General features: G+C 38.9%; 1 protein-coding gene across 1 annotated transcript in view; it reads left to right on the forward strand.

Annotated features, from left to right (window-relative positions):
• Positions 1-25,018, forward strand: part of lrp1bb (low density lipoprotein receptor-related protein 1Bb) — a 297,754-nt gene extending 272,736 nt beyond the window's left edge. Inside the window, exons 84-92 of the mRNA XM_080478884.1 lie at positions 6,948-7,109; positions 7,659-7,833; positions 8,216-8,320; positions 12,694-12,807; positions 15,082-15,158; positions 16,001-16,091; positions 16,427-16,577; positions 20,167-20,241; positions 23,786-25,018. Of these exons, the coding sequence (XP_080335010.1) occupies positions 6,948-7,109; positions 7,659-7,833; positions 8,216-8,320; positions 12,694-12,807; positions 15,082-15,158; positions 16,001-16,091; positions 16,427-16,577; positions 20,167-20,241; positions 23,786-23,926 (1,091 nt within the window). The 3' untranslated portion in view covers positions 23,927-25,018. The remainder of the gene's footprint in view (positions 1-6,947; positions 7,110-7,658; positions 7,834-8,215; positions 8,321-12,693; positions 12,808-15,081; positions 15,159-16,000; positions 16,092-16,426; positions 16,578-20,166; positions 20,242-23,785) is intronic.
• Positions 25,019-25,303: the final 285 nt, after the last annotated feature.

Here is a 25,303-nt window from a genome sequence, read left to right on the forward strand (position 1 = left end):
GGCCGCACTAAAGATTCCACCTCCATCTGCTTTCTTCCGCCTTTACACTATCACATAACAGCTATCAGCCATAACATTGTGATCCTATTCTACTATGTGCTGTGCATGCTTACGGCTCTCTAGCAGGGCCAGCATTACTTTCTACAGCAGCACTGGTTCATCACGTTTAACAAACAGCTCATAAGAGCTTTGGAGGTGACCCGACGTCTGTCATCAAGTCAGTGTCATTCAGTTAAACCTTCATGCTTGTCCATTTTCTGCTTCTAACACATCATCATTGTATATAGAAGGTGTAGAATGCCTGATAAATCCCACATACCAGCAAGTGCCATGATAGTTTTTATTTCTATTTTTATTTTTTTTTTGTGGCTGATCAGTGAATACATCAATTATTGATAAAATTGCAATTGTTTGGCTGAGACATCCAAGTTTTGTATGAAGATGTATGGTTGTCATCCAGATGCGGGATCCTTTATATTCAGGTCCAGGCAGAACTCATTTGCTTGGGAAAGTAGCTGCAGCTCTGAAATTATATTCACCTGCCTGTTCCTTTGTGCCTGCTCTGGTCCAGCCTTTGTCTTTCAGCCACATTTGTCTTCCTTTAAACTTCCACGCCTTCCTGTCTTCTGCTCAAATTTGCCACATTACATCTGCCAGTTGAGCGGTTTTGTCATTGATGCTCCTCTTGAAGGAGCCTCAAACATCAGCCTCCTTTCAAGTCAAGGTCTCTTTTCATGCTTTTATGGTTCCTGGGGAAAGAAAAAAGCGACTGCACCGCACATTTCAGCTAAATGTATGTGAATCTGCTGATATGTCAGCAGCAGAAATGGAACCAGGATGTACGGCTTTATTAAATCTGCTATCCCAGATTTACAAGAGTGTATATCATCCTCCCATCGTAGCAATTACCCACAACATCTTCATTTTGTGCTTGTGGTTAAAAAAATATGGATAAACAGAATTGCAAGGAAAGAAAATAAGCAGAGTAGATGCCTTGATATCATGACTTATGTTCCCCACATTTTTTTTTTTATCATTGCAGAACCCCATTCCTTAAATACATTATGTATTCATCAAATGGCAATCTAGTAAATAAAATCAGAACCAAAGCAATATGTTACTGATAGCACTTGATGCTAACAATCAGAAATATAAGAAAGTAGGCTGCTGTGTTGAGAAACTAATCATTTGCCGTATTTCTATTATATTTTTTTTACCCTCTACTAGTAATTTCAAAGGATTGACTGAAAATCTGTTTATATTTCCTCCTGGGGTTTGGGAAACATGTCTGCCCAAAAGGAAGTAGACTCATGTCTTTGAATATCGCAGTTTTCATCTTCTTTCCAATCCTGTTTAGATTTTTAAAACAGCTGTACGTGACATTAAAAAGGAGCCAGGAGAATCACTGCAGCTCATTAAAGCAGAGTGAGTCAGTCTGTCAAGGTGGCGTAAACTCACAGTGCATGCTGGTGGACCATGTGTAGCTCCTCATATTTTATTTTGGATTTAAATTCACAGTGCTGCACTGGATTATGAATTTGTTTAACCTTTTTGATGTGGACCAGAGAGAAAAATACATGTTGTGCTGTTGGGGACTTTGTGCCTTTATGTTTTTTATTGTTTCAATTTTTCTGCATTTGTCTGGGTCGCACACCTACGGCGAAAGAAATATCAGTATATATGAGTGACTAAAGATGAGACGGAGAGCAATTATAGGGAAATGGACCTCCTCATCGCTCCTGCCTTGCTGATAGAAAAAAAAAAAGAAAGAACTGAGAGCAATCTTATAATCAATTAGGGGCTGGATTTTTTCCAGTTTTATCTATAAAAACACAAGGTGAATTCTTGTTCTTCTGGCTGTCACAGGTCTACCAGCACTTTAATGGAACTTTTGGCAGCAATATTCGATCATTAAACAGCTTTGCTCATTTTGTTATGTTTTTACGACATTAATGGTAACAAAAAGATCTTTATGCCACCCAAAATTATGCAAGATAAAAAATATGTTGTCGTAAAAAAACCTTCTAGTTCACAAGAGTAACTTGTCTTTCATACTGCATAGGTAGTGTAAGTCTGACAATGGCTGGAATTAGGGGCTATAAATCTGTAGCAGCCTCCATTATCCAGATTTGTTGTCTTCATCAAATAACTTGACTTTCATCGTTTCTGTCTATGCGGGGTTAGAGTTGTGATAGAAGCAGCAGAATGAGCTTTTTTGGGGGGGGTTTATGCGTAGGGTATAGAGTGCAAACATATTTGTATTGTCCAATCACAGCGCTTTACAAATTGTTTCAAAATAAAATAAAATCACTAATAAATTCATGTAGTAATGCCTACGAGATAACATGCAAGACCATAATAATTATTACTGGTACATTATTCACATAAACCTAATACAGCCTTTGCTTTCAAAGTACATTTATTTAACTTGCACCGTTCAAGACATATTACTGCTTATGGATCTGCCATTCAACGTTTACTGGTGTGTAGTGTGAGAGTCAGTTAAAGGTTATTCAGGTGAGTTTGTACTCCATTTAGTTTTCAAATATATTTATTTCCTGTCTTTTATCAGACCTGGTGGTGAAGTAGCTTCCATCACTGTGCGTGATAAAAGACACTTCAGATTGCACTCTTGAGTCAGTGCGACCTCGTTTGTCAGCCAGTCGGCTTTATTTCACTTACTTCTTTTATTTTAATTTTGTTCATCTGCCTCTAATATCATTTCCACCTGCCTCCCACTGTTTGTACTATGAGGGCAGACTTGGTCAAAAGTAATCTGGAGATGCGGGTGGGCTGTAGGCCTTCATCAAAGCTCTAAATGGTTCAGAGATGCTGCTGTTACTACAGTGTGTTTTTCTCTCAAGGACCTTGAAGGATGATCCGAAGTGAAAAGCGTTCTTCTTACGAATTGCTTTCCACTTGACACTTCCCATTTTCACCAATTATCTCCACTGCAATATCAAATAAGAAGGGTTGACCCTCTTCGTGACATGAAGCCAAAGTCGAATCTATTGTTTCTGTCTGAGATCAGAATCCAGTTTTTCTTATGAAAACACTGTACAGAAGAGTCCCTCATGTACTCTGTAGTGTCTAACATTACGTATGATGGAAATGAAAATGTGACATTCGGTAGACCTGGGCATTAGTACTGTAGGTGTTACACCATTGGTCAATGGTTGTGAGTTTTTTTGTAAAGATGCCTCAAGTAGCCTTCTTACAGGCCTTTAACAACATTTTGTGAAAATACAGAAAATCCTGCATTGAGTGTAAAATTAATATTTCACACGAAGCAAAGTCTGTGCGTCATGTGAGTTTATAGGTAAATAGCTAAGTTTCACTATCAATGTAATAGTTGGCAGCCCCACTTAATGAGGTTTTTAAAGATATTTGATAGTTTTATTGTCTGATCTTTTGCTAAAGTATCTTTAATCTTTATGCAGGAGAGATGAGATTTTTGCCACCCTGCATTAAAACTTGCTTTTGGAGCATTATTTGGATGAGGAAAAAGCTTAAATCCGTCGATCCAGCGACTTTGACGATAATGTTGAAGCACATTTCTTTCCCTCGTGATTTTGCGTTGATGGCGCCATTTCGAATTAAAGAAGCTCATTCAACATGTCTTCAAAAATACTCAGTGTGTAATTACTTACCGTAGTCTACAACAAAATTGTTTCTATTTCGCTAATAGTGCACACCGTCAAACATTGTGCACTTCAACGAAGCAAAGTAACAATGCTGTTAAATAAACGTTTAAAAGTTGAGCATGCTCTGTTGCGCACGCTCGCTGTGTCACACTGACTTTGCCAGTCGCGTTTCCATTTATGTTTCACGCAGTAAAGAAGAAAGGAAGAAAGTGACTTACACACTGAGAAACAGCGACGCGTTCGCTTCACATAACAGGGTAATGACTAAAAGAGCAGACGGAGGGAACTAATATAGCATACAAAATGTTGGTGCTTTCTGGAATTACTTGTTTTGTCTTGGTGAGGCTGGCTGCTTGACATGACTACTCCGTTTTTTTTCCCTGTCTGCCACTTTTCCAACAACTGTCTTTGTTTTGACTCAACACATGTGAGGTCCACAAATCATGAAGCAATTAACCTACTAAATCTCATTGTCATCATTTGCCTAATACGATTCGGTGAAAGATATTTATAAATGTCTATTATAATTGCAGAGCTCCATTATAGTGTTTTGTTATGTTTGTTCATGCACCTCACATGGTTTTGCCCTCTGTTCTGTTTTGATTTCCACATGTTTATTCTTGAAAAATATATTGGGCTGGCTTCATTTTCCTATTTTCTTTTTTAAGTTCAGAGAGGTTTTATTTTTTTTTTTTTCAAAATTTTGTAATGGATAATAATTTATTGTTCATTATAATTAGCTGGGAGTCTCTGTTAGACTCATTAATTCTATCATAAGCACACACAACTGACGATTAATCTTGACAGGGTGATAAATTGTCATTCGCTGAATTTTCACAACATCTGGAGTTTCATATCCCAGCAGTTGTGACACAACATTACTGAATCTGACTGTAATAAATCTCCACCCTCACATACAGTTTCAGATACGGTGTTGAAAGGAGAATGTGTGTCTCAGGTGGTCCAAACTACACGATATTATGTGAAGTTTGTAACTTCACAACAGTCAGGCTGTTAACGCTGACGTGACACACACAATGAGTTGTTCAGGGTTCCTGAACGAGGGGCGTCAAGCTCCGGCAGCCGGTGAGTTAACAGAGACGTGAATGATTGTTTCTCGGACAATTCAAACCCAGCTTATCCCGACCAAAGAACTGAGGAGTGTGAAATTACCAAGTGGTGTAGTGTGACCTACATGAGGAGACCCGTATCCATGGCAACACAAGTAGTTGTGAGTTGTTACTCTCCAATGGCCCCCCCTGCTCCCACCTGTCCGTTAGGAAATTATAAGCGTGTCGTGGCAGGAAGGGAACCCTTTTGAAGAGGGTATAAGAGGCTTATCTGAGATATTTGCATAATATCATCAGTAAAATGAAGTGGCAGCCACATGGTTTTGTGTGCATTGCTATCTTTACTGATTAGCAGTGTTGGAAGTAACATTATGAAGTAAAGAGTTTCTGTAATGCTTCTACTTTTGGCAGTAATGTGCTTATAACAAACAAATAAGTAGACAATTACAAAAAAATGCTTTTACCTTGTTAGTCTTTGCTTTCATCTTCCATGAAAACAGTTACAGAGCTGCTGTCTCTCTCTGTTCTGCTTATTACTAGATACGAGCTGCTGCTGGTGTCCTAATGGCTACCATGTCATCAGATATACGTTTCATGGTGGAGAGGCAGCACATTTATTCTAAACTAGTGCAGTTTATTTTGCCATTTGCTCATACATTTGTTGTAAAAAAAAAATTTTTTAAAAGCAAACTATAGAACATGCAAAACTAGGATTATAGAAGAAGACTGATTGATATATACACATGTGACATACTTTTGGTAAGCTGCTGTGAGCTACAACACAGATATATCAACCTTGAACTTTGGCATTTGCCAAAACATGAAACATCAATGTTTCAAACACAATGTTTAAGAACATGAAGCATGACATCAAAATCAAGCAAAAAAAGATGCTTAGACATGAGACTTCACACAGACCAATAATGTAATAATCACCAATAATGTAACAACTTGCCAATAGTGTAATAACTTATTGACATAGCATTTAATAAAAGCTTTTTTTTTATGTTTTGTGCAGTTCACTTATATAAAGTGTAGTGGATGTAGTGGAGTCATCATATTCATTCATTCATTGAAGATTCAAACATGCAGCACTCTCAATCTTAGATTTAAATGTTGTTTTTCACTCCTTTATTGCATTATTGGTCATTACAAATCATAAGCAGACATCAGACGGCAGCAAACATGAAGAATTAATGACTATAGATGTGACAAGTTGAACCTGACTGACATAAACAATAACACATACATGAAGTATTGCAGAAGAGATTATTAATCTCAATGTGTTTCTCCTGAATAAATAAAGGCAAATGAATGAATGAAGTTGAACGAGCTCAACGTCAACAAGACCAGGAGATGTTAAATTAAACTATGTGATGGCAACACTCAACGGTTAAACCCAAATAACATGACGAGAAGAAACCACCTAAACTACAAACAAAAGAAGTTTAGTCTAGAAACGCTAAGATTTCTGAAAAGAGAGCAAACTAATATAGAAGCAGAGTGACAATAGGGCTGATGTTTGATATAAAGTGTAAAGATTTTCCAAACCTGGTTTGAGCCAGTTCGAACACCTGCTTAGATACTGTATTCCAGGCATGTGTGGGAAAACTGTGAGCAGAATGAGAACACCCTAGAGGAATTACATGCATCCTGCATCTGGCCTGGGTACAATTTAGGAAAACCCAGACGCCCCTGGAGGACATAACTAAGAAAAAAATAGAGCACCTCAGTTACTCTCCACGGGTGCCAATTGACTGTCACCTTGACCCAGACAGGAATACTGTGTGTGTTGGGGGTTAAAAAAAAAAAAAAAAGTGAGCGCTCCGTCTTTTCTCCCACAAGACGCAAGCATACTGAATATTTTATCTTGGGTATGTGTGTGAAGATACATTTTTCTAAGAAACACATATGACTGAAGGACAATAGGTCAGTGATATTAAGAGCTGGCTTGTACTCAAACATCAGGTGCACTTGACTGCAGATATTTCAGCCATAAGTACGAGTCAGACACACAAAGTAAACTCCAGAGCTCATTTTCATTGTAATGAAAGTGTCTACAACAGTGATGTGTTTTTAATAAGCCCTGGATTACCGTGGTTTGCTTGGGGCACACCAGCGCGATAAACTACATGAGACTTTGTCTTGTGTGCAGAATCCATGCACTGTTTGTTTTATTTAGTCTTCTCGGGCTGTAATATTATTCATTTTTTTTCCCCCAATTTGTGTTCAGGAAAGCCTACATGTCGCTGTCCAGTTGGATTCTCAGGGCCCTTTTGTGAGAAGAGGATTTGTGACAATTACTGCTTGAACGGGGGGACATGCGACGTCACGCAGGGCAACCAGCCCGTGTGCCGCTGCATGGCAGAGTACACCGGAGACCGCTGTCTTTTCCGTGAGTCCTGCAGCTGCGACAAGGCAGCAGCGCACGCACATCCACAGACGATCATTATCCGCCATATGATTGACATCATCCAAAAAAAAAAAAAAAAAGCACACAGTTTCAAATTCAAGTAAAATTCTTAGAACAAAGCCTTTTAAAGTTCATACACGCTGCATGTGGAACAAAGATATCCCCTGAAGTATTTTCTCTTCACAAACACCAATTTTTCCTCTATTTTCAGATAAACACAATCAAAATACTGCCATCAAAAACTCCCATCAAACAACCTTTGGGTGTTTCTGTTCTGGAGTGATAATGTATTTTCTTTTGCAGCGCTTTGACGTAATGGGTTGTGGGAAAACAATTCTAGTCGCACATCATTAGTATTTTCCTACTGTTGCTTGCCCAAGGGGTGACATGTTTTCATCTGTGGCTAAGATGTCATTTGATGTGGGTAATTAAGTCCCATTAAAACCCTGTACAATTCTAATCAAACCAGCTTAAACCCGTGTTTCCAGTCTCTCATTACGCTCTGTCTTAATCTCCCCGATTGCTGAACAGACATCTGTCATCACTACTGCGTCAACTCGAAGGCCTGCACGCTGTCGAGCAGCGGCTACGTGGAGTGCGTGTGTCCGACCAGGTTCGAGGGAAACAAATGCGAGATGGACAAGTGTCTCCGGTGCCACGGGGCTCCCTGCCTTATTAACGAGGAGACGGGAGATGTGGTTTGCAAGTGAGTGCTGGAAAATCTGCACGCCGTTCCCGTCCACCGCCACTTTGGCTGCGCCTGTAAGGCTTTAAAGTCCCTCTTCATTTTCCAGAGGAGCATTAGTTGTATAGTTTATTCTCAGTTCACGTCTCAGTTGCAGTACCTGCAGACTGCTGGCGGATGAATTTGATTAAATTGGGAAACAAAAAGAAATGTATTGGGCCTCACACCCTGCAGCAATTTAGTCTCTGGTAATGTCAGTGAATTAGAAGCCAGGTGAACTCGCCGTCTTCACATGAATTATGCATACGTTTGACAAAAATCACCACTCAGTCCCTTTTTTTGCTTCTTGTAAGAGTATTGTTTGCTGTTTGTAACTAGCATCCATTATTTCCTCGCCCTCCAGCTGCACAAATGGCAGAATAGCGCCAAGCTGTCAACTGTGTGACGGATATTGCTACAATGGAGGCACCTGTCACCTGGACCCTGACACCAACCTGCCTTTCTGTCAGTAAGTCACTGCTTAATGGGTGAAAGCGGGGGGAAAAATGCTGAATGTTCTCCTCTATCATTCACACTATGGTTTCTATTCAAATGCTGGCTCTGTGCCCTGAAAAGCCTGGCTTTAAAAGCAGAACTGAAAATCATCACGGGGTACCATTTCTCTCCTTCCACAGCAGCACAAGATGGATGTCTTCCTCTGGAAAGAAATCCTTAAGTTGAGGGAAGGTTTGATGTCACTATGTGGAGGCCATGGAACAGCGGGGGGCTAAGTGCCAGTACACTATCCTCTGCTGTGTGACACCTCGCTCTGGCTTAAGGTTTTCAGGCAGATAAAAATGGGTTCCAGCTCCTTCACAGCTTGCCATTCTGAACATATCACACTCTTCCTTCTTAGAGTTAAGAGCTGGTGTCAGACCTCTGTGACTCCTTTCACTAGTCGGTTTTAGAAGTTTTCTCTCTAGAAAAAAAAAACCCAAAATGGCAAAAAACTTGGCTCATATGTCAGGAGTTCACTATGTCATGAAGCCCGAATACTTGTATCAGACAAAAACTTGAGTGGCAGACACGAAGAGAATGATTGTGAAAGGCTCCTCAAAGGGCTGCCTGCAAATTACCATTTCCTCCAATATAATCACATGCAGTTCTGTGTTAAAAATCTGTACAAAGAGGAAATTGGAAATCCATTTCAAAAGCCAATACTCAATTTTTTTTTTTAAATGGCCATTGTCCACTGTAGTTAAATTGAAATTTGTGGGCACCACTCACAAATTCCCGAGGATAGAATCAATTTCTATGCAAATGATTCCATCTTATTCATTGAGGTTAACAGATCCTGATAATGCGGTTTATTATTTGCTGCTAAGATGAGAGATTATGTGAGATGATGGATACGTCTGTGTCAAGAAATCCCACTGTTTGACCTTAATACTCTTGGTAAATGTATATTCCATCAAGCCTTCGCGAAGCAGAAAACCTTGCAGGGCAGAGTTGTTTCATTTGTGATGATAATTCTAGTTTGAAACAGATTTAAAAAAAAAAAAAACTTGCTGAGAGTTTCACTAAAGAAACATTAGTGCTGCTATGAAGTATTCCAATATTCTCCCTTGAAACCAACTACGTAGGTACGGAGGTTTAACTTCTTTCATGCACAGACTCTAAGCTGCTTCAGTAGTAGCGTTGGTCTGTTAGACGAGTAACTTTGAGCACAGAATTAGTTCAATCAGCTGTGTTGTGCTCAGGATCAGGAGTATGTGTTTTTCTCTGCAGATGAAAAAGTTCTGTTGTTGTACCTCGCCGTTTGTCACTTTGAACTTTTCTGCTAATCAATTCCTGATTGTTATGCAGACAAACAGAGACGGGGCTTTATAAGAATCTATTTGCTGAAGTGGACCTCAGTTTGAATAGGTTATACATTCAGCCTGAATAAATAAACAGACTCATTATTGCTTTTATTTTTTCCGAGTCAGAGATTAGGTAAAGTGACAATTATCTTGATGCGAGGTGTTTTATTTACTTGCTCTCGAGCTAAAAGTTTCACATTTTTATTAACCCTCGACTTAAATCACCGCTCTGCTTTGTTTTCTTAAGGTTAAAGCACACTCTTCAGACTTTTTCAACGTTATTAACAAAACTATAATATTTGTAAAAAAAAAAAAAATAGAAAATTACATAAAACCCACACATTTTCAGTTGAAAAATAACTGTTGCAAGGTGCCTTCAAAAAGTTATGACTGTTGCTTATATGCAAACGTTAGCAGTAATTATCACGAGTCAGTGTGAATGACCACAATCACAACCGGTCTGTGTGATTTGATCCACTCTGATCCTGTTTACATGACAATAACTCACAAATTTCAATCAGATAATTGGAATAATTAGATGCGACATGTTTACGTGCATTTCAAATGTATTGATCAAAATACATTGTTGATGTAACTTTCAAATGTATTTTCAAAATATCCGGTTACTTCTTGTTGAACACGGTGACACTTAATATCTTTGCATTAGCTTCCCCAATGTCGTTTAACATGAAACGTTTCTCCTCTTTTCTCAACCAGTAGACTCCTCTGATGCACATTGTTGTGTTTAGTCTTCTGCTCACAATATAACTGTGATATTTCAGGACACGTGCAGAAGTAAAATAACAGAATCGGTAAGGTAAACGGGCATGCATGCGCAAAGTATGAGAGTACTGGGGAGAAATCTAGTGGTGTAATTAGAATTCTTATTGTGATAATTAAAAATCATAATGTAAACAGGTTCAATGATCTGACCATCCCAGTGGTCTGAACAGACTTTCCAAGCTGGAGAGTGAGGTTTATTATTCCCTGCTCTTTTCGCGGCCATAGATGGAACAACTAAGATTTGATTGATGGCTATTCTGATTCATTTTATACAAAGTAGAATTTCTTATAATGTAGACAGAGGTTTTCACTTTTAAAGTGTAAGTCATAATAAATCTTGACTTGAAGTCTACAGCAGTCACACATTCACATATTTTAAATGTTTCATCCTAGATTGTATCAAATTAAATCTATATAAAACTATTTGTCTCGTTTCTTTACCAAGACATTTGTCTCTCGTGCTTATAGGAGCTGCACAACATAAATAACTTTTTTTCAGGGACTGAAATCTGAACCGAGCAGCCCGTCGTCAATCCGAGATGTCCGAAGGAGAAAGTTTGGCACAAACAATTGCCTCTTTTTCATGATCTGTGTGCTTATAGTGCATTGAAAATGAGCACGTGGAAGATGGAGATGATTATTTCTTAATTGTGTGAAGAAGGGGATTTCCATTCAGCGGTGTATCTCTGCAACAAAATGACTACTCTGACAAGGGCGGTGATCAAATTTAAAATGGGTAATTTTCCCCTCTTTATAGGCGCCATTATGGAACTTTTTGATTGCATCTCATTGCACTAACAGCAGTCTTTGGACTTTTAGACTCACCTCGCCTGCTGAACCTTATTGTGATGGGCTTTTAAGAACAAACTAGTAAAAGTATAAAATCAACAAAGATTTTCGTCCAGCATCAAGAAAACACCATTATTGTTACAAGTTTGGAGGGAATATTTGTCATCTATCTACTTACATGTCTTCCCGTTTTTTGTGAACCAATCAAAGCCAATCTGTGACCGTCACAGAAATGATCAATACTTGTTTTGTTTGTTTTCTGAAACATTGAAATAGATGTAAGATTTTGTAGGATTTTCAAGGGGAAAATGCATTTATCACACCTCTGCTTCACTATTCTTAAAAATGGAAAAACTGTTTTGGTATTTAACTTTAGAAAAGCAACTCTTACTCTCAGTAAGCGTGGCTGTCGGATGCTCTCATCCTAAAAATAGGAGGCTTTTTAAAATCATGTGACACTGTGTCAGATCATTTCATCACTGTGATCGAAGTGACACCACGTCCAGTTTTAATTATACCACCAGTGTGTGTATTGAAATACAAACTTAAGATTTAAAATGTTGAAAAGGCTTTATTTTGGTCAATGTTGTTCATTCCCACAGATATATACGTTTTTCACGACCAATTTAAAAAGTCACAAAACTGTAAATGTAATCAAGTTTTAAATATCCTTTAACTACATCCTGGTATTTTAGTTATACCCCAATAATGGTGAAGTGTAATGTAGGACAACATTATGAGTAATATGATTTATTTCCTGGTAGGATTGGATTTTTTACAACATAGTATCTGTATTTTTAGGCAGGAACCACATTCAAAAGACGTTTGGTTTGCTTCCTCCTTATAGGTGCAGTTACAAAGATCCTGATTACGTCCCATGTAAAGCTTGCCATCATCCTTAAAATCTTACATTTCCATTATTTGTTGAAATTTACTACGTATGTAATGTACAGGCTGGTAAAAAAAAAAAAAAAGAATACGGTTTAAAAAAAAAAAAAATCATCCAACACAACCTACAACGGCTATATTTGTGACTGTTCGTGATTCTGTTTATCGATATTGAGTTGGCCCAAAAAAAACTGGCAAAAGTATAACATATTTGTATTTGTGTTTTTTCTTTATTTGCAGTAGGTTGAGAGTTGTACACCACTCATGAAATGACTGACCACAGGTTTTTCATGCTATATTTGTCTTATTTATTTTGTCCAGAAAAACGCCCATCATAGATTTGACACTGCTATAACAGATGTTTCCTTTGCAGAAATTCCCCACTTTTAAAGTTGATTTGTGTTCATCTGATTGCTAATTTGTCTAATGGCAGCCCAACACTGACCGATAACTGACGTAAAAGGTTTTTTGTTTTTTTTAATTTCTTTAGCGTGTCAGTGTCCATTCACAAAGCCGCCTACAGTTCAACAATATACATTCTCCAAGGCCCTTTTATCAATCCCGACACAATGTTTTGCAGCTGCACGTCAGGGTTCAAGAACCAACGTTGTGATGAGCTGGCCAACCCCTGCGATTACTTCTGTCAGAATGAGGGGATGTGCACATTAACAGCTCTTAACAAACCACGCTGCAAGTAGGTCCCTCTCACCTCTCCAGCTGTATTCAGAGCCCACTCACCTCTGCCCCTTCTGTATACACCACCCCACCCACACTCCATCCGGCTTCATTTCAAACTCGGTCCTCTGTACGGACTCTTCTTCACAGAGCCTCCATGTCGCGGCTCATCATGTAATAAGTGCTGGAGTAAATAACTCAAGATCCTCTAAAAATAGGATACACTTTACAAATAGGGTCATTTTAAACTGAGTGTAACATTTGTTTGGCCATTTTAAACCACTTTGTTATCTTACAGGTGTTATACAGTAATAGTTTTTTTTTTGGTCCATTAACTTTGTTTTGTTACCGGTTCTATCGACTGGCTCTCTGTGAAAGAATAGCTACTTCCTATTTTAGGATGACAATATCATCTTTTGTGTCTTTATTTGTACTACTGCTACAACTATACAGTGATGATAGAGGCCCGACGAAAAAATACGGCACCATTTTTAAAGTAGTCGGGGATAAACGTGATCACACTAATTATTTATTTAATTATAAAGTCAAAATTTCCTCAAAACTCTTCCAATCAGCCTCACAGGGATACTTGATGATGGGAAAAATCACCCCATTTCTATGATACTTTTATTGCTACTGTATTTTTAAGCTTTTTTTTCTTAATAATAAAAATCACACATCCGTTTTGTAGAAAATGACTGAGTAGTAAAACAAACTAAATAACTTTTGAAAACCTGTGCATATTTTACCCTCAATATTTTGTCCTTTGTTCCTTGGAAAGATGTTACAAACTCTGAAACTATAAATTACAACCATGGTAATCTTGTTTAATCATGCAGCCGAATTAATCAAATCAATAAAAGCATTAATTAAATCAAAAAAGATATTATTCGCCCCACAAAATCCAGGAACTGCAGCAATTCAGGACATCCTTAAAACATGAAACGCAGATGCTCGGAAAACAAGAGACGCAAGTTTAGATAAGTTAAATTTATATAATAATATTAATAGCAATATAGTCTAAAAAAGACCAGCATTGAGGAACACAAATAAATATTTGAAGTTTCATCACATAAAAAAAGAAATCAATCAAAAAAAGACTGAGCAAACTTAATCAACATATTGGGAATAAATAGATCAAAATAAAAATCTTCTTTACTAAAACATTTAAGCGAGAATTTAAATCTACCATCAGTCATTACTATTTTTGTACTGAGTGATTGTAGTGGCAGCAGTTTGGCACGAAAATGCGTTCCTCATATTTTATTCATATCAAATTTACATACTTCACTTTGACAGTGTTTATGACACATTTAGCTGATGTTAGCAAACGCTGCAATTATTACATCATCAGCCGCCGCATGATTCTGCACCTCTGCTGCCCCTTACCGCCACCCATCCAGCCATCTCATGCAGTCCTCACCCCCGCACACATGAACCAGGAGACACGACAACACTGTGTGTGTGATGTGGGCATCAGTCTGTGCATGGTGGCCATGTCCTTTACTTCCCAGTCATCGCGTATAAATGTGATTTACAAGACCTGAACATCTCATCAGTGTTTACCTTTTAACTGCTTCAACCAAAAGAATTTCTTTGTCACTGAGATAGTTATTTTTTTGGTTTGTTTTTTGTTAGTTTATTTTTGGTTTATACCTCCCAAAGGAGCTTAAACCCCACAATGCCCCCGAAGTCCCATTAAATTTCTTGTCACTCTGACATTTTGTCCTACACAGACGTGATTGATTTCCTGTATGTATGGGGCTGCATTTATATTTTTTGGAAACCCCGACGCTGTGAATCTGAGACCGCATGTAAATTTCGATAATTTAATTCCGTTATCACACTGCCGCACACCCACTAGGTCACTCATGCTTTCCAAGACCCATCTGCGTCAGTCATGTGGAATTAGAGATCACCTCCTCTAACAAGGGTCATACATCACGCCCATCGGATCCCTTCGGAACACAAATAAGATGACGACCTGTTGTACTGCTGTCGTCTTTTGACTTTCTTTTTCCGACACACTGAATAGTCCACACGTAAATGCACACACACTGTTTACGGACACAACACATATGTGCATAGTGCTCTCTCTCTCCAGGTGGTGTTTTTGTTTGTGTGCGATCAAAGCACTTCATGGCAAGACTGAATCATAATGTGTTTGTATATGTAAGCCACAGTCACATCATACCGTAAGCTCATCTTGCAAAGGTGTTTTCTCAGCAGTCTCTCAGCTACAAAAGTTATGTTTATCCCAGTTTATTGATATTTCTGTTTTGACCTCCTGCAGATGCTCAGCCAATTGGGCAGGAACACAGTGTGAGAGACCCGCCCCTAAAAGCAGCAGATCGGACAATACCAGTGGAGGTGAGCAATGTTTTCTTGCTTGAATACACATATCTATATATATATATATATATCTATATTAAGCGTCGGGCCCTTTCTCATCTAGACAAATTCTTATTTACATCATCTATTGTCTACAGCACTTTGTCCAGCAGGTGGCTGGAGAAAAATCCCAGCTAATTATGGTCAAAAGGCAGGGGACATTTTACCTAGAGAAAACCTATGCATACTCAAAGAGAACATGCAAAAATAAACTAAAACTCGAACAGGGCGCAGTCTCACTATGAGGCGAGAGTGCTCACTGCGAGACACTGTGCAGGAGTCTTTATTTATAAATCTGAAATGAATCAGTGCTGCAGTTTTACTAGCAACTTTAAAGTTAAACTTGTCCATAATTCACAATATTTGGACGCAGTCTTGATTGGCATCCTGACTGAACTCCAGCCAACCCTGCCCCATTTGCATTATTGGAGCACAGAAAGCCCTTCCCTCAGCAGGTTCACCTCATTTGAATTTGAGCAGCTGCTGTTTTCCAGCCTATCTGAGCTTGTAATGTGACCATTTTGTTTTCAAATGAATTTAAGGAGCTTCACCAGAAAACATTAACATAAATGAGTACATCTTCTAAGCTTTGTGTCGTTTGCGTTAAATACGTTGTGCTGTCCAACAAAAGGATCAGGGTTGTTGATGTTTTTCATGAAAGTGAGAGTGTTGCTCCATTACTGCTGCACAATGTATTGAGCAAACAGACCGAGGAACAGTGAGTAAATATTGTGAGAGTGTCTTGTTTTGAGCCGTGGCCACTGTCTGAACTCACCTCTGATCTTTTGATCGCCATCTCTCCTTTCGTCTGTCCCCCACAGGGAGCATAGCTATCATTGTGCCTCTGGTCCTGCTGGTAATCTTGATTGTGATGGTGGTAGCAGGTGTTTACATCTGCAGACGGAGACAAAGGTACGTGAATAAACCCAAAAACAAAAACCAAAAAAAAAGCCCCCGAGGTGGAACAGATGAGAGATGCATGACTTTGAAGATGAATGAGTTGTGTTGCTTTTTAAATGGAAAGTTTGTTTTCTTGTGTCAACTTGTTCTGTAGAACACCTGAACTCTGATCAGCCTCTGATTATAATTCGGCTTTCAGGTTTATACAGCAGAGTTTTTGCATTCCAAGTTTGCCAAGTGCTGTGATGTGATGGTCTGTTGTGAAGGCTCATACACCACTGCGCAGCATGCTCGGTACTTGCACTTCGCGTGTCACGTTAATGCTCTTCCGGCTTCACAAACCTCAGGGGCAAACGTGTTCAGAGGCAGCCCATGACGAACGGTGGGATTAACGTGGAGATCGGGAACCCGTCGTACAACATGTACGAAGTGGACCACGACAACCACGCCGACGCAGGCAGCCTGCTACGACCCAACTTCACACTCGACCCTCACAAGGTGGGCTTGTGCTCTCACCAACATATTCCTCCGGTAATTTTATTGCTGATTATGTGATGTTATTTTGGAAAGACTCAAGCAAGAGCAAATATGTTACACTAATGACCCTTTACATTCCAGACCAACTCAAACAGAAATAAGCCTCTGAATGTGGACAAAGGACTTCAATCACTTCTAAAAGTTCATGAACAGTAAAGTTTTACCTACAGTCTGGACTTTTTCTCAGAACCTCTTGTCACACTGAACACTAACAACCTAACAAGAACGAGGCTCCTACAAACTTATTGCCAGCTACTTTGTGCAACGTGAATTCTTTGAACTTTAAACGTGAGTATGACATATTTAGTATGCAAAAATAACATTATCCTATAGGTCGTGTATGTGTCCTTCGTAAATTATGTCAATTAGGCTCACCAAGAATTAAACCGTTTAGTATGTCAGCAGATTTGAGAGGCCAACGTCTCCAAGTGGAGCGTTTCTGTGACGAACTAAATGCGCCAGGATAAAAGTCCTGGAAGTAGAGAACCAGTGGAATGGGGCCCACATAGTTAGGTGACAGTGGTCAATTATTCCCGGTCAGATACAGGCAATGGTTTTACCTCTCGGGGAATCAGCGAACTATTTCAACACAGCACTGGTGTCTCTTTGACCGCAGCGTCATTTCTAATGCTTGTTACTTGCTATTGCTTGTAGCTTCGGTCACGTCGCGCAGTGTAGCAATCATGATATTTGTCATATTACCTGTGTTGTGGGGAGGGTGAAGGACCCACAATACAAACGCAGACTACAAACGAATGCCGATATTTAATAAAGATGAACTAATTCAATAAACAAAAAGCATCATTCAAAAGAAAAACAAAACTAAATAATCCCATAAGGAAAACCCCCCAAAAAAATCCAGAGGGAAAAACAAGGTATGTGTAAACAGGCAGGGATGCTTAAAAAGACACACACAAGCAAACTGAGCCGACTGAGCAGCCTGGGAATGGCGCACATGCACACTGGAGGAAGAGTAACAACAAGGCACAGCTGACAGTAATGAGGGCAATCAGGGGCTGAAGGAGCACAGAGGAGGCCATGAGGGCAAGTAACTACAGCCTATAGATAACTACAAACTGAAACCAGAGCAACATAAAAGACAAGGACAACATAAGACATGAACCATAAGGCTGGTCAACTTTCTTCAGCCCATAGCCAACCCAACAATTCCACATCAGCTACGTAGACAAAGGTTTGGGATGGTAAAACTCTCATTTACCAGAAAGAAGCTTCTCCAGAACCAACTCAGAGGCTTTTTGCTGCACAAGTTGGGGGTCAGGGAATAGTGAGTGGAATGAATCCACTAGTTGCATATTTTATAGGAGCAGAACAGATCACAAACTTCCAGTACCAAAGTCAAGTATCCTGCAGGAAGGTACGGGGAGAAAGGAGAGAATACAGTGTCTATGTAAATGGATTTCACTTACATAAATAGTGCTCTCCTGCTGCCGTAGCAGCCTCCAAAGCAATTTACACTGTTAATCACATTAACCCATTAACACACACATCAATCTACTGCGCTCGGTCCATCCATTGGGAGCAATATGGGGTTCAGCGTCCTGCATCAGGACACTTCCATGAATGGATGAGGAATCAAACCTACATTTGGAGATGATCAACAGCCACAGCCGCCCCAGTGATAGTAACACATGAATGTTTGGTGAATGAAAAAGGAGAGATGCTCGGTGCAGGAAGGAGTTCAAACCAAGAGCAGCTTAACTAGAAACAATGGCCATCTTGCAGACCTTTCTCACGGTATGACCTACATCTTCAGATATTAAGCCACAATCAACCACAATTGCACAAACATTTATTTCCACTGACACTCCTTTTTACTTTCATTGCAAGCATTTTTGAACACAATAATGAAACTTTCAGCAGAAAAGTTCTAAATGTAGAATAAAGATTCAGATCACTTAATATTTGTCTTGTATTAAAGTCTTTATTTTGTGTGTCAAAGAATATCCTGTGAAATGGAGTGCAAAACTAAACAAATTTACTGGGTGAAATATTGACTTTTTCCAATGAGCTGCTGAAAAAGGCCGTTTTAGCCTCAATACTCTTTCGCCCAGTTTGGTAGTTTCCACTCTTGTCAACTGGAAAGTTTCCAGGAAGCTCATCTTTCAGTAGCATAAAGCCTTTTTATAAGAAAAGAAACATCATTTGCTCGAAGATCAGTACGTACAGTGAGTTAATGTTCTGGTTGTTTTTTTTGTTTTTTGTTGCCTTACTCCTCATTGTGATAAATATTTCTTCCCACATCTGTCAAATTTCAGAATATAAGTAATTGTTTTTACTGTGGAGGTAAATAACCATCATTAAAAAGCATTTTCTCTTACTGTAAATATCTTCTATTATTCAATGTAATTATCATTCTCTAATCTTTTTGTACATTCTGTTCCTCATTTGCAATAACTCAACGAGATTTATGTTTGTAATTTGACACCAGCTGCATTGTTTTGTCAGCTATTATCCCTGAAATATGCCTTGCAAACATTTTTTGCATTACAATGAAAAAGCAACTAATCAACAAAGGTATAAATCAATATTTCAAAGTACTGAGCTGGAAGCAAATTACGTTATTTCTTCTATATCTTTGGACTAGTAATGAGCCAAACACATTAGTTTGGACTGCAAGACCGGCTGTGAATCTGACGGCGTGCTCAGTGTGACAAGAATTCTGCTCTTTCCAGAAATGTGACCTCAAATTTCAGCTGCAAATAAAATGTGAAGTGGTGTAGATTGATTTACAGGAATGTGTTGATAACTCGCATTTATTTTGCGTCCCCTTTCCTCGATGCAGAAAAGGAGCCGCTAAAGATTTAACGGGCCTTGAATAATGCCAATCCTCATCGCGCTTGCTAATTATTCTCCCTGTTTTGAGAACATCAATATGTCGGCTTTAATTGCAGGCCGAAGCAGGGACACCAATCACCGAGTCAGAACTATTTCCCAGCGTTTCAACAATAATTCAGCGCCGCACTCTTTGCCTGGAGTAGAATAGCTGTTACGCTGTGATGCGGTGTGTAGCATCGGGATACTTCAAATAGAATTACGCCAGGCTGCGGGGAGATTTCGTTAAAACTGGTTTGTGTGCCAGAATGCATCGCTGCCATGAACCATACGGACTTTCCACCTGGCCCGCGATATATTCTGTTCAACACCTCCGGACCCCACGCTAACACTCCGAATATCCAATGAATCATAACACCTTCACTGTTGTTGCTATTGAGCTCACCTGCTAAAGCTTCAGGCTTAATATTATTGCTTCATGTGCTGCCAACTTTGACATCTGATATTGTGAGTCCAGCCTGGCTGTATTTTTAACCGTGACGTGTTGGTTTGAGTGTGGATTTGCTCTCCTGCTCCACCTCTCTCTCTCTCTCTCTCTCTCTCTCTCTCTCTCTCTCTCTCTCTCTCTCTCCTGCTACTCTACACATTGCTTGTTCGCTTTATATGAAAGCATGTTTTCTAACCGGCTTTGGTGTAGGATTATGGAGAGCAACCTTCACCAACTTGATAAACACAGATGGCACTTGTTTTGTTACAGGGCTGGTGTGTAAAATCCAGTGACCCTCACGCCTTGGGCATCAATTCTGTGCCCAAGGAGGTAATCCCTGGACAGGTGAATTTTCAAAAACATCATGTTTGTCTCTTAGTTTATTCCATTCATCGTGTTGTTTTGAAGCGGTACAGTCAACATCACAAACACCTCAAACAAGTTGTCATTTACTTGTGTTGGTTTTCTTTTCTTTTGATTTTGAAAACTCATGAAATATACAGAGAACCATATTTTTCCCGGGGTCAGTGATCGCATATCATCCTAATTCCACAACGAGTTTAAATTGTATAAAATTGGCTTTAAATGGACATAATTGCATGGTTCTGCATGGTTGTGCTGCGTTTACCTTGGATAGTCTCTGCATGCCTGGTGAGAAAGAAACCACTAAAATGCATGAGTCTTTCTCTTCTCGCTGTATTTTTCAAATATATGTGTATTTTGTACTCTTCACAGACTAAAAGTGGTAAACTTTTCTTAAAGCTGCAATCATAAACTTTGTGAAGAAATGACACAATTATGTGTTTCTTCACTTTTCCTCAGCTTCCGAATTCATTTTCAACTCAATTGAATAAAGAATATAAACTAAATTCAGATTTCGATCAAATGAGAGAAATTCAAGTTCAATGTACTAAATGACGTCTGTCTGAAGTGACAAAGAGGCAAGTTTGATGAGATAATATCTGAGGTTTTGAACTGTACACTAATGTGCCCAGAAACAATGCAGAAGTTTATGTCAAAGGAAATAGACACCATATATAGATTACAGATTTTTTGGAGAATAAGTTACACCTGAGTCGCATATGTGTAAAAATGTGTCACGATGAGGAAAAAAACCTATAAGTCATTGATTTTCTCATTCCAAGATGTAGCTGTACTCATCCAGCAGCTGCTGTTCCAAAACCATCTGTGAATTTGTTCTTCAGTTCTGGCTGTTGTATTTTTAGCCCGCGATTATCCTTCACACTCTGAACTCTCTTCTGTTCTGTTTCTGCTGTGTATCTTATAACTTTTAGATAAAATTATGATGGGTAGTTTTTCTTTTTGTTTGTTTTTTTTACTTTTAACTTGCGCCGTCAATGTAGCAGCATTTTCTTGTCGTACAGTGACATCTAGTGGTCCCAGATGGTATGCACTGGTATATTTGATATGATGCTTCTTATTATGAAACTGAAGAACAAACAGTGACTTATAGTCCAGAAAATATGATATAAACAGTTTAAATATATATATATATATATATATATATATATCTTTTTATGAAGGTATGACTTATTTTTCTGAGCGAAAGATGATTCAGAAAATGGACGTAACACAAATCTGCAAATCCTACAGTCTCCAGTGTCTCCAGTATAATCCACACAGCGATCGTCACTCTTTTGCTTTGGTTTCTTCTGCGTTGCGATGTCATCCAAAGACTAGGAGAGCCAGAATTTAAAAAAACATTTGAAGGGCTTATTAACAACATCGTCCAAGCAGGTGCCAACAGATCGTCATCCAACATGTTCCTCTTTTTTCTCAAGCCCAGTTCTGTTACACAGAACCCAGAATAACAACAGTATCCAAATATTATACTCCTGATATAAGCGGAGCACTTTTTCCAGACCAATTACTTGGAAAAACTAAGCCCCTCTAAGACTATTGCAATTGATTAAAGATCTATTACACATTATCCATTGAGCAATACTGTGGTGAAGATTTACACTACCAGTAACTAATATGTTTTGTATCACTTCCTAACTCTACTCACTAAGTATAACATAACATAACTGAGTCCAAATCAGCCATGATGACCTTGCAAAAGATAAAAATTACAAAAACAAATTTGAGTCTTTTGTGGAAATATTTGTTGCCCAAAAATTGAAAGACACATCATTTTTTGACATTTCAATTTATTTTGCACCAGGAGGCCTTAATAGCATTGGAATATTGAAAAGTGACTTCTTTTGCCTTGGAAATTGAAACCTTTTCATGTTTTTAAGAAAGAAACTCATTCAAGTTGTCATGCAATGTGATTAATTTTCACTTAAGTGAGGGGGAAACTCAGGTCTGCAGTCATTTATAGATTATTTATACATTTTATACAGTTATTTTACATGTCTGGCCCACTTATATCAAACTGGGCTTCATGTGGCCTTTGAACTGAGACGGGCTTGACTCTCCTGCAATGTTCTCATTTTGGCAAAATCAATCTAAAACAGCGTAAGCTTGGATAGGTTAAATACAATCAATAGAAATGATAGAAAGTTTTGCTCGAGAAAGTAAGTGATGTGTATAGTTTTACGCCGCACAGATCAAGAGCCCTGAATTACAGCTCCATAGCAGCCAAAGCTTGTTCCTTTTGAGGAAACTTCAAGTAACACATGATAGTGCCACAACATCAGGCTGCATAAAGATGATGACCAAGTTGATCTCCACTTTGGATGGCTGAGCTGAGGATTTCTCTGATCAGTGCCGAGGATATCCCACTGGGCTTTGTCTATTCGACTTCTCCTCAGTTACATCCCAGCAGATGGATAAAGTGATTGACAGCACAAAACCATCAGTCAGATAAAGCCATGTCATCAGCAAAACAAAATATGTTTCACTGTTCTATATCAATAAAGAGGACTGTTTTGTCCCAACATCTGCACAGTCTTGCACTCAGCGAGTTCACAGGCATACACGCAAGAAACGGCAAAAGCGACTGTCAGAGTGAATCAAATCATTAACTTTGTGTCATAAATCAATAACACAGATGGTTTTTTAGTTACGGTTTGATTGAATCTAACATTGCCAGCAAAGTCCAGTTAAAGCCCATTTCATTAGAGGGAGTGAAAACTAAATGAGTCTGAAAATTATTGGCAGGCAGTTTTCATCTGTGACATCTGCATTAAAATTAAGTACAGAGCCGGCGTTTAAGGAGGTAAAGACTATTTAACCGAGGATACTGACCTCTGAAGGAAAAAAGGATTAAATATATATGGTCTCAGTGGTGGCAGATTGCAAACATACACAAAGCTAAAGAAATTTTGAGCTGCAAAGATAAGAAGCATTTTAAACTAAGTTGAACGTTGAAGACAATTTTAGCTAGTACCTACTCATGAATGCAAACATGACTTCTTACTAAAAACTTCTCAAACCATCACTAAACTAAAATATATTAAAACATAAATAAATCTCTTTATCTCTCTCTGGCCATAATGGTTATAGGACAAATTCACAATCCCACCTTGCATTGCGTATATGTAAAAGCAGAAATGTAGAGTTCCAAAATAAATAAAAGTATTCACTAGTTCTAGTACAACATTTAAAATAAATGTAACTGAACTATTTTAGTACATACAAAGTCTTGGTTGAGAATAATTTTTTTTTTAAATATCACCTGGCCTCATCCAAACCAGCACAACACTTAATTATGCACTAGTTAATAAAATAATCAAATGTTTTTGGTCAAAAATTATAACTTGATGAGTGAATCTAGCAACTTTAGTGCATTATAAATGTACTTCTGAAAGTTACAGTAAAAAGCTACAACCTCATAATGCAGCTTTAAGACTGTTCTAAAGTTCTTCATTTGAATTGGTGTTTCATCTTTTTCTTCCCGCCAACTTCTGTCCCTCCCAAACAGCCCATGAACTACTCCAACCCGGTGTATGCAAAGATCTATATCGACGGGCAAAACTGCCGGAAGCCGGTCATCAGTATCGACGAGAGGAGAGAGCTACTCCCAAAGAAACTAGAGGGGACAATTCATGAAACCGCCGCATAGCCTAACTTTACACTTTGTACTTCTTTTTTTACCACAGTGTACAATGTATAATATGAAGGAGGAAAGAGGAATTCTCTCTTTTTTTTTTTTCTTTTTTTTTCTATTTCCTACGAGGCTCCTGCTGGTTGAGCATCAGCGTGACGTCCCTGTCGGTGTGCCCGAGAGCTTTTATTTTCCATTGACAGTTTGCTTTCTAATGTTTGTCAGAAGTAAGTTCTACAGCGCCGTACTGTATACTCTATGACACTGAGGTAAAGCTGCTGATTTGCAAAAACTTTTATTAACACCGCGAGCCACACCTGTGCACAGTTCTACCCTTAAAATGCAGCGCTAGAATTTGTACCCATCCCCTGTTTATGAGGCGTATGGACACTGTGTTGGGGACGGTGATGCAGGAAGCTTTGACTTGATCTTTCCGAACACATGTACGTATTGTAGAAGAGGGTTATGTTGGTTGTTTGTTATGCAGATGCTTTTCTTTTTTTCTTTTTTTTTTAAACGTGATAGATGGACCACAAGGCTTCACAACTGAGCAGTGAAGCTTGAAACTCTGGACAATTTGTCTCTTTCTCTGTTCTGTTTCTGACGGAGCTAATCACGGTTCCATCAATGGCCATAATCCACGTTTTGTCAACACGAACCTTTCCCCACGCCAAACGCAATTCCGCGAGTCTTGTGTCTTTCCCATTTCTGCCGATTTCAAGCTCCATTTCCCCCGTTTCAGCAGTAATTCACCATTATGAACTTACCCTCCGGGGGAAGAGACTGAAGCCCACCCTGAATGTTCTCCGATCCGATTCCCAGAACTTGTACTGTACACTGAAGAGACAGATCCTGAATACCATATTTTTCTAGGTCTCGTATGTCAACAGATGGATTGAAGGAAGAGATTTACCACAGCTACTAAAAGGCCAATCGGAGTTATTATGAAACACATCTGTTACTTCAGACAAGGAAGATAATAAATATAAGATATTTTATAATTTTGTATTTGATTTGTATGTCGTTTGGCTGCTTGTATTTTGAAGAAATGTATTAAATGTAAGTAATTTTTTATATAAAATGTAAATCCATATTGAATAAAGGGGGCTTATTTCCACAGTGTGCTCCTGTCTTAGTCCACAGCATGATCCGGGGGTCACCGCATCCCCCCCCCCCCCCCCCACACACACACACACACACACACACTACAGTAGCCCACCACAGGAAATAACCTAAGTTAATGTAATGTCTTAGACGTGTAATATATTTTGTGAGTCCGCCTGTTCAATCAGTGAACCGACTCTCAGCTTTGACACCCCCAACAGCTGACCTGACAAGTCAATCACCTCTGGGTGGTCCTTCACCTGCTGTGCCGTGGAAGGCGGCTGATGGAAG

Source organism: Lipophrys pholis, assembly GCF_963383615.2.
Source record: "Lipophrys pholis genome assembly, chromosome: 13".
In the NCBI taxonomy this organism is placed as follows: domain Eukaryota; kingdom Metazoa; phylum Chordata; class Actinopteri; order Blenniiformes; family Blenniidae; genus Lipophrys; species Lipophrys pholis.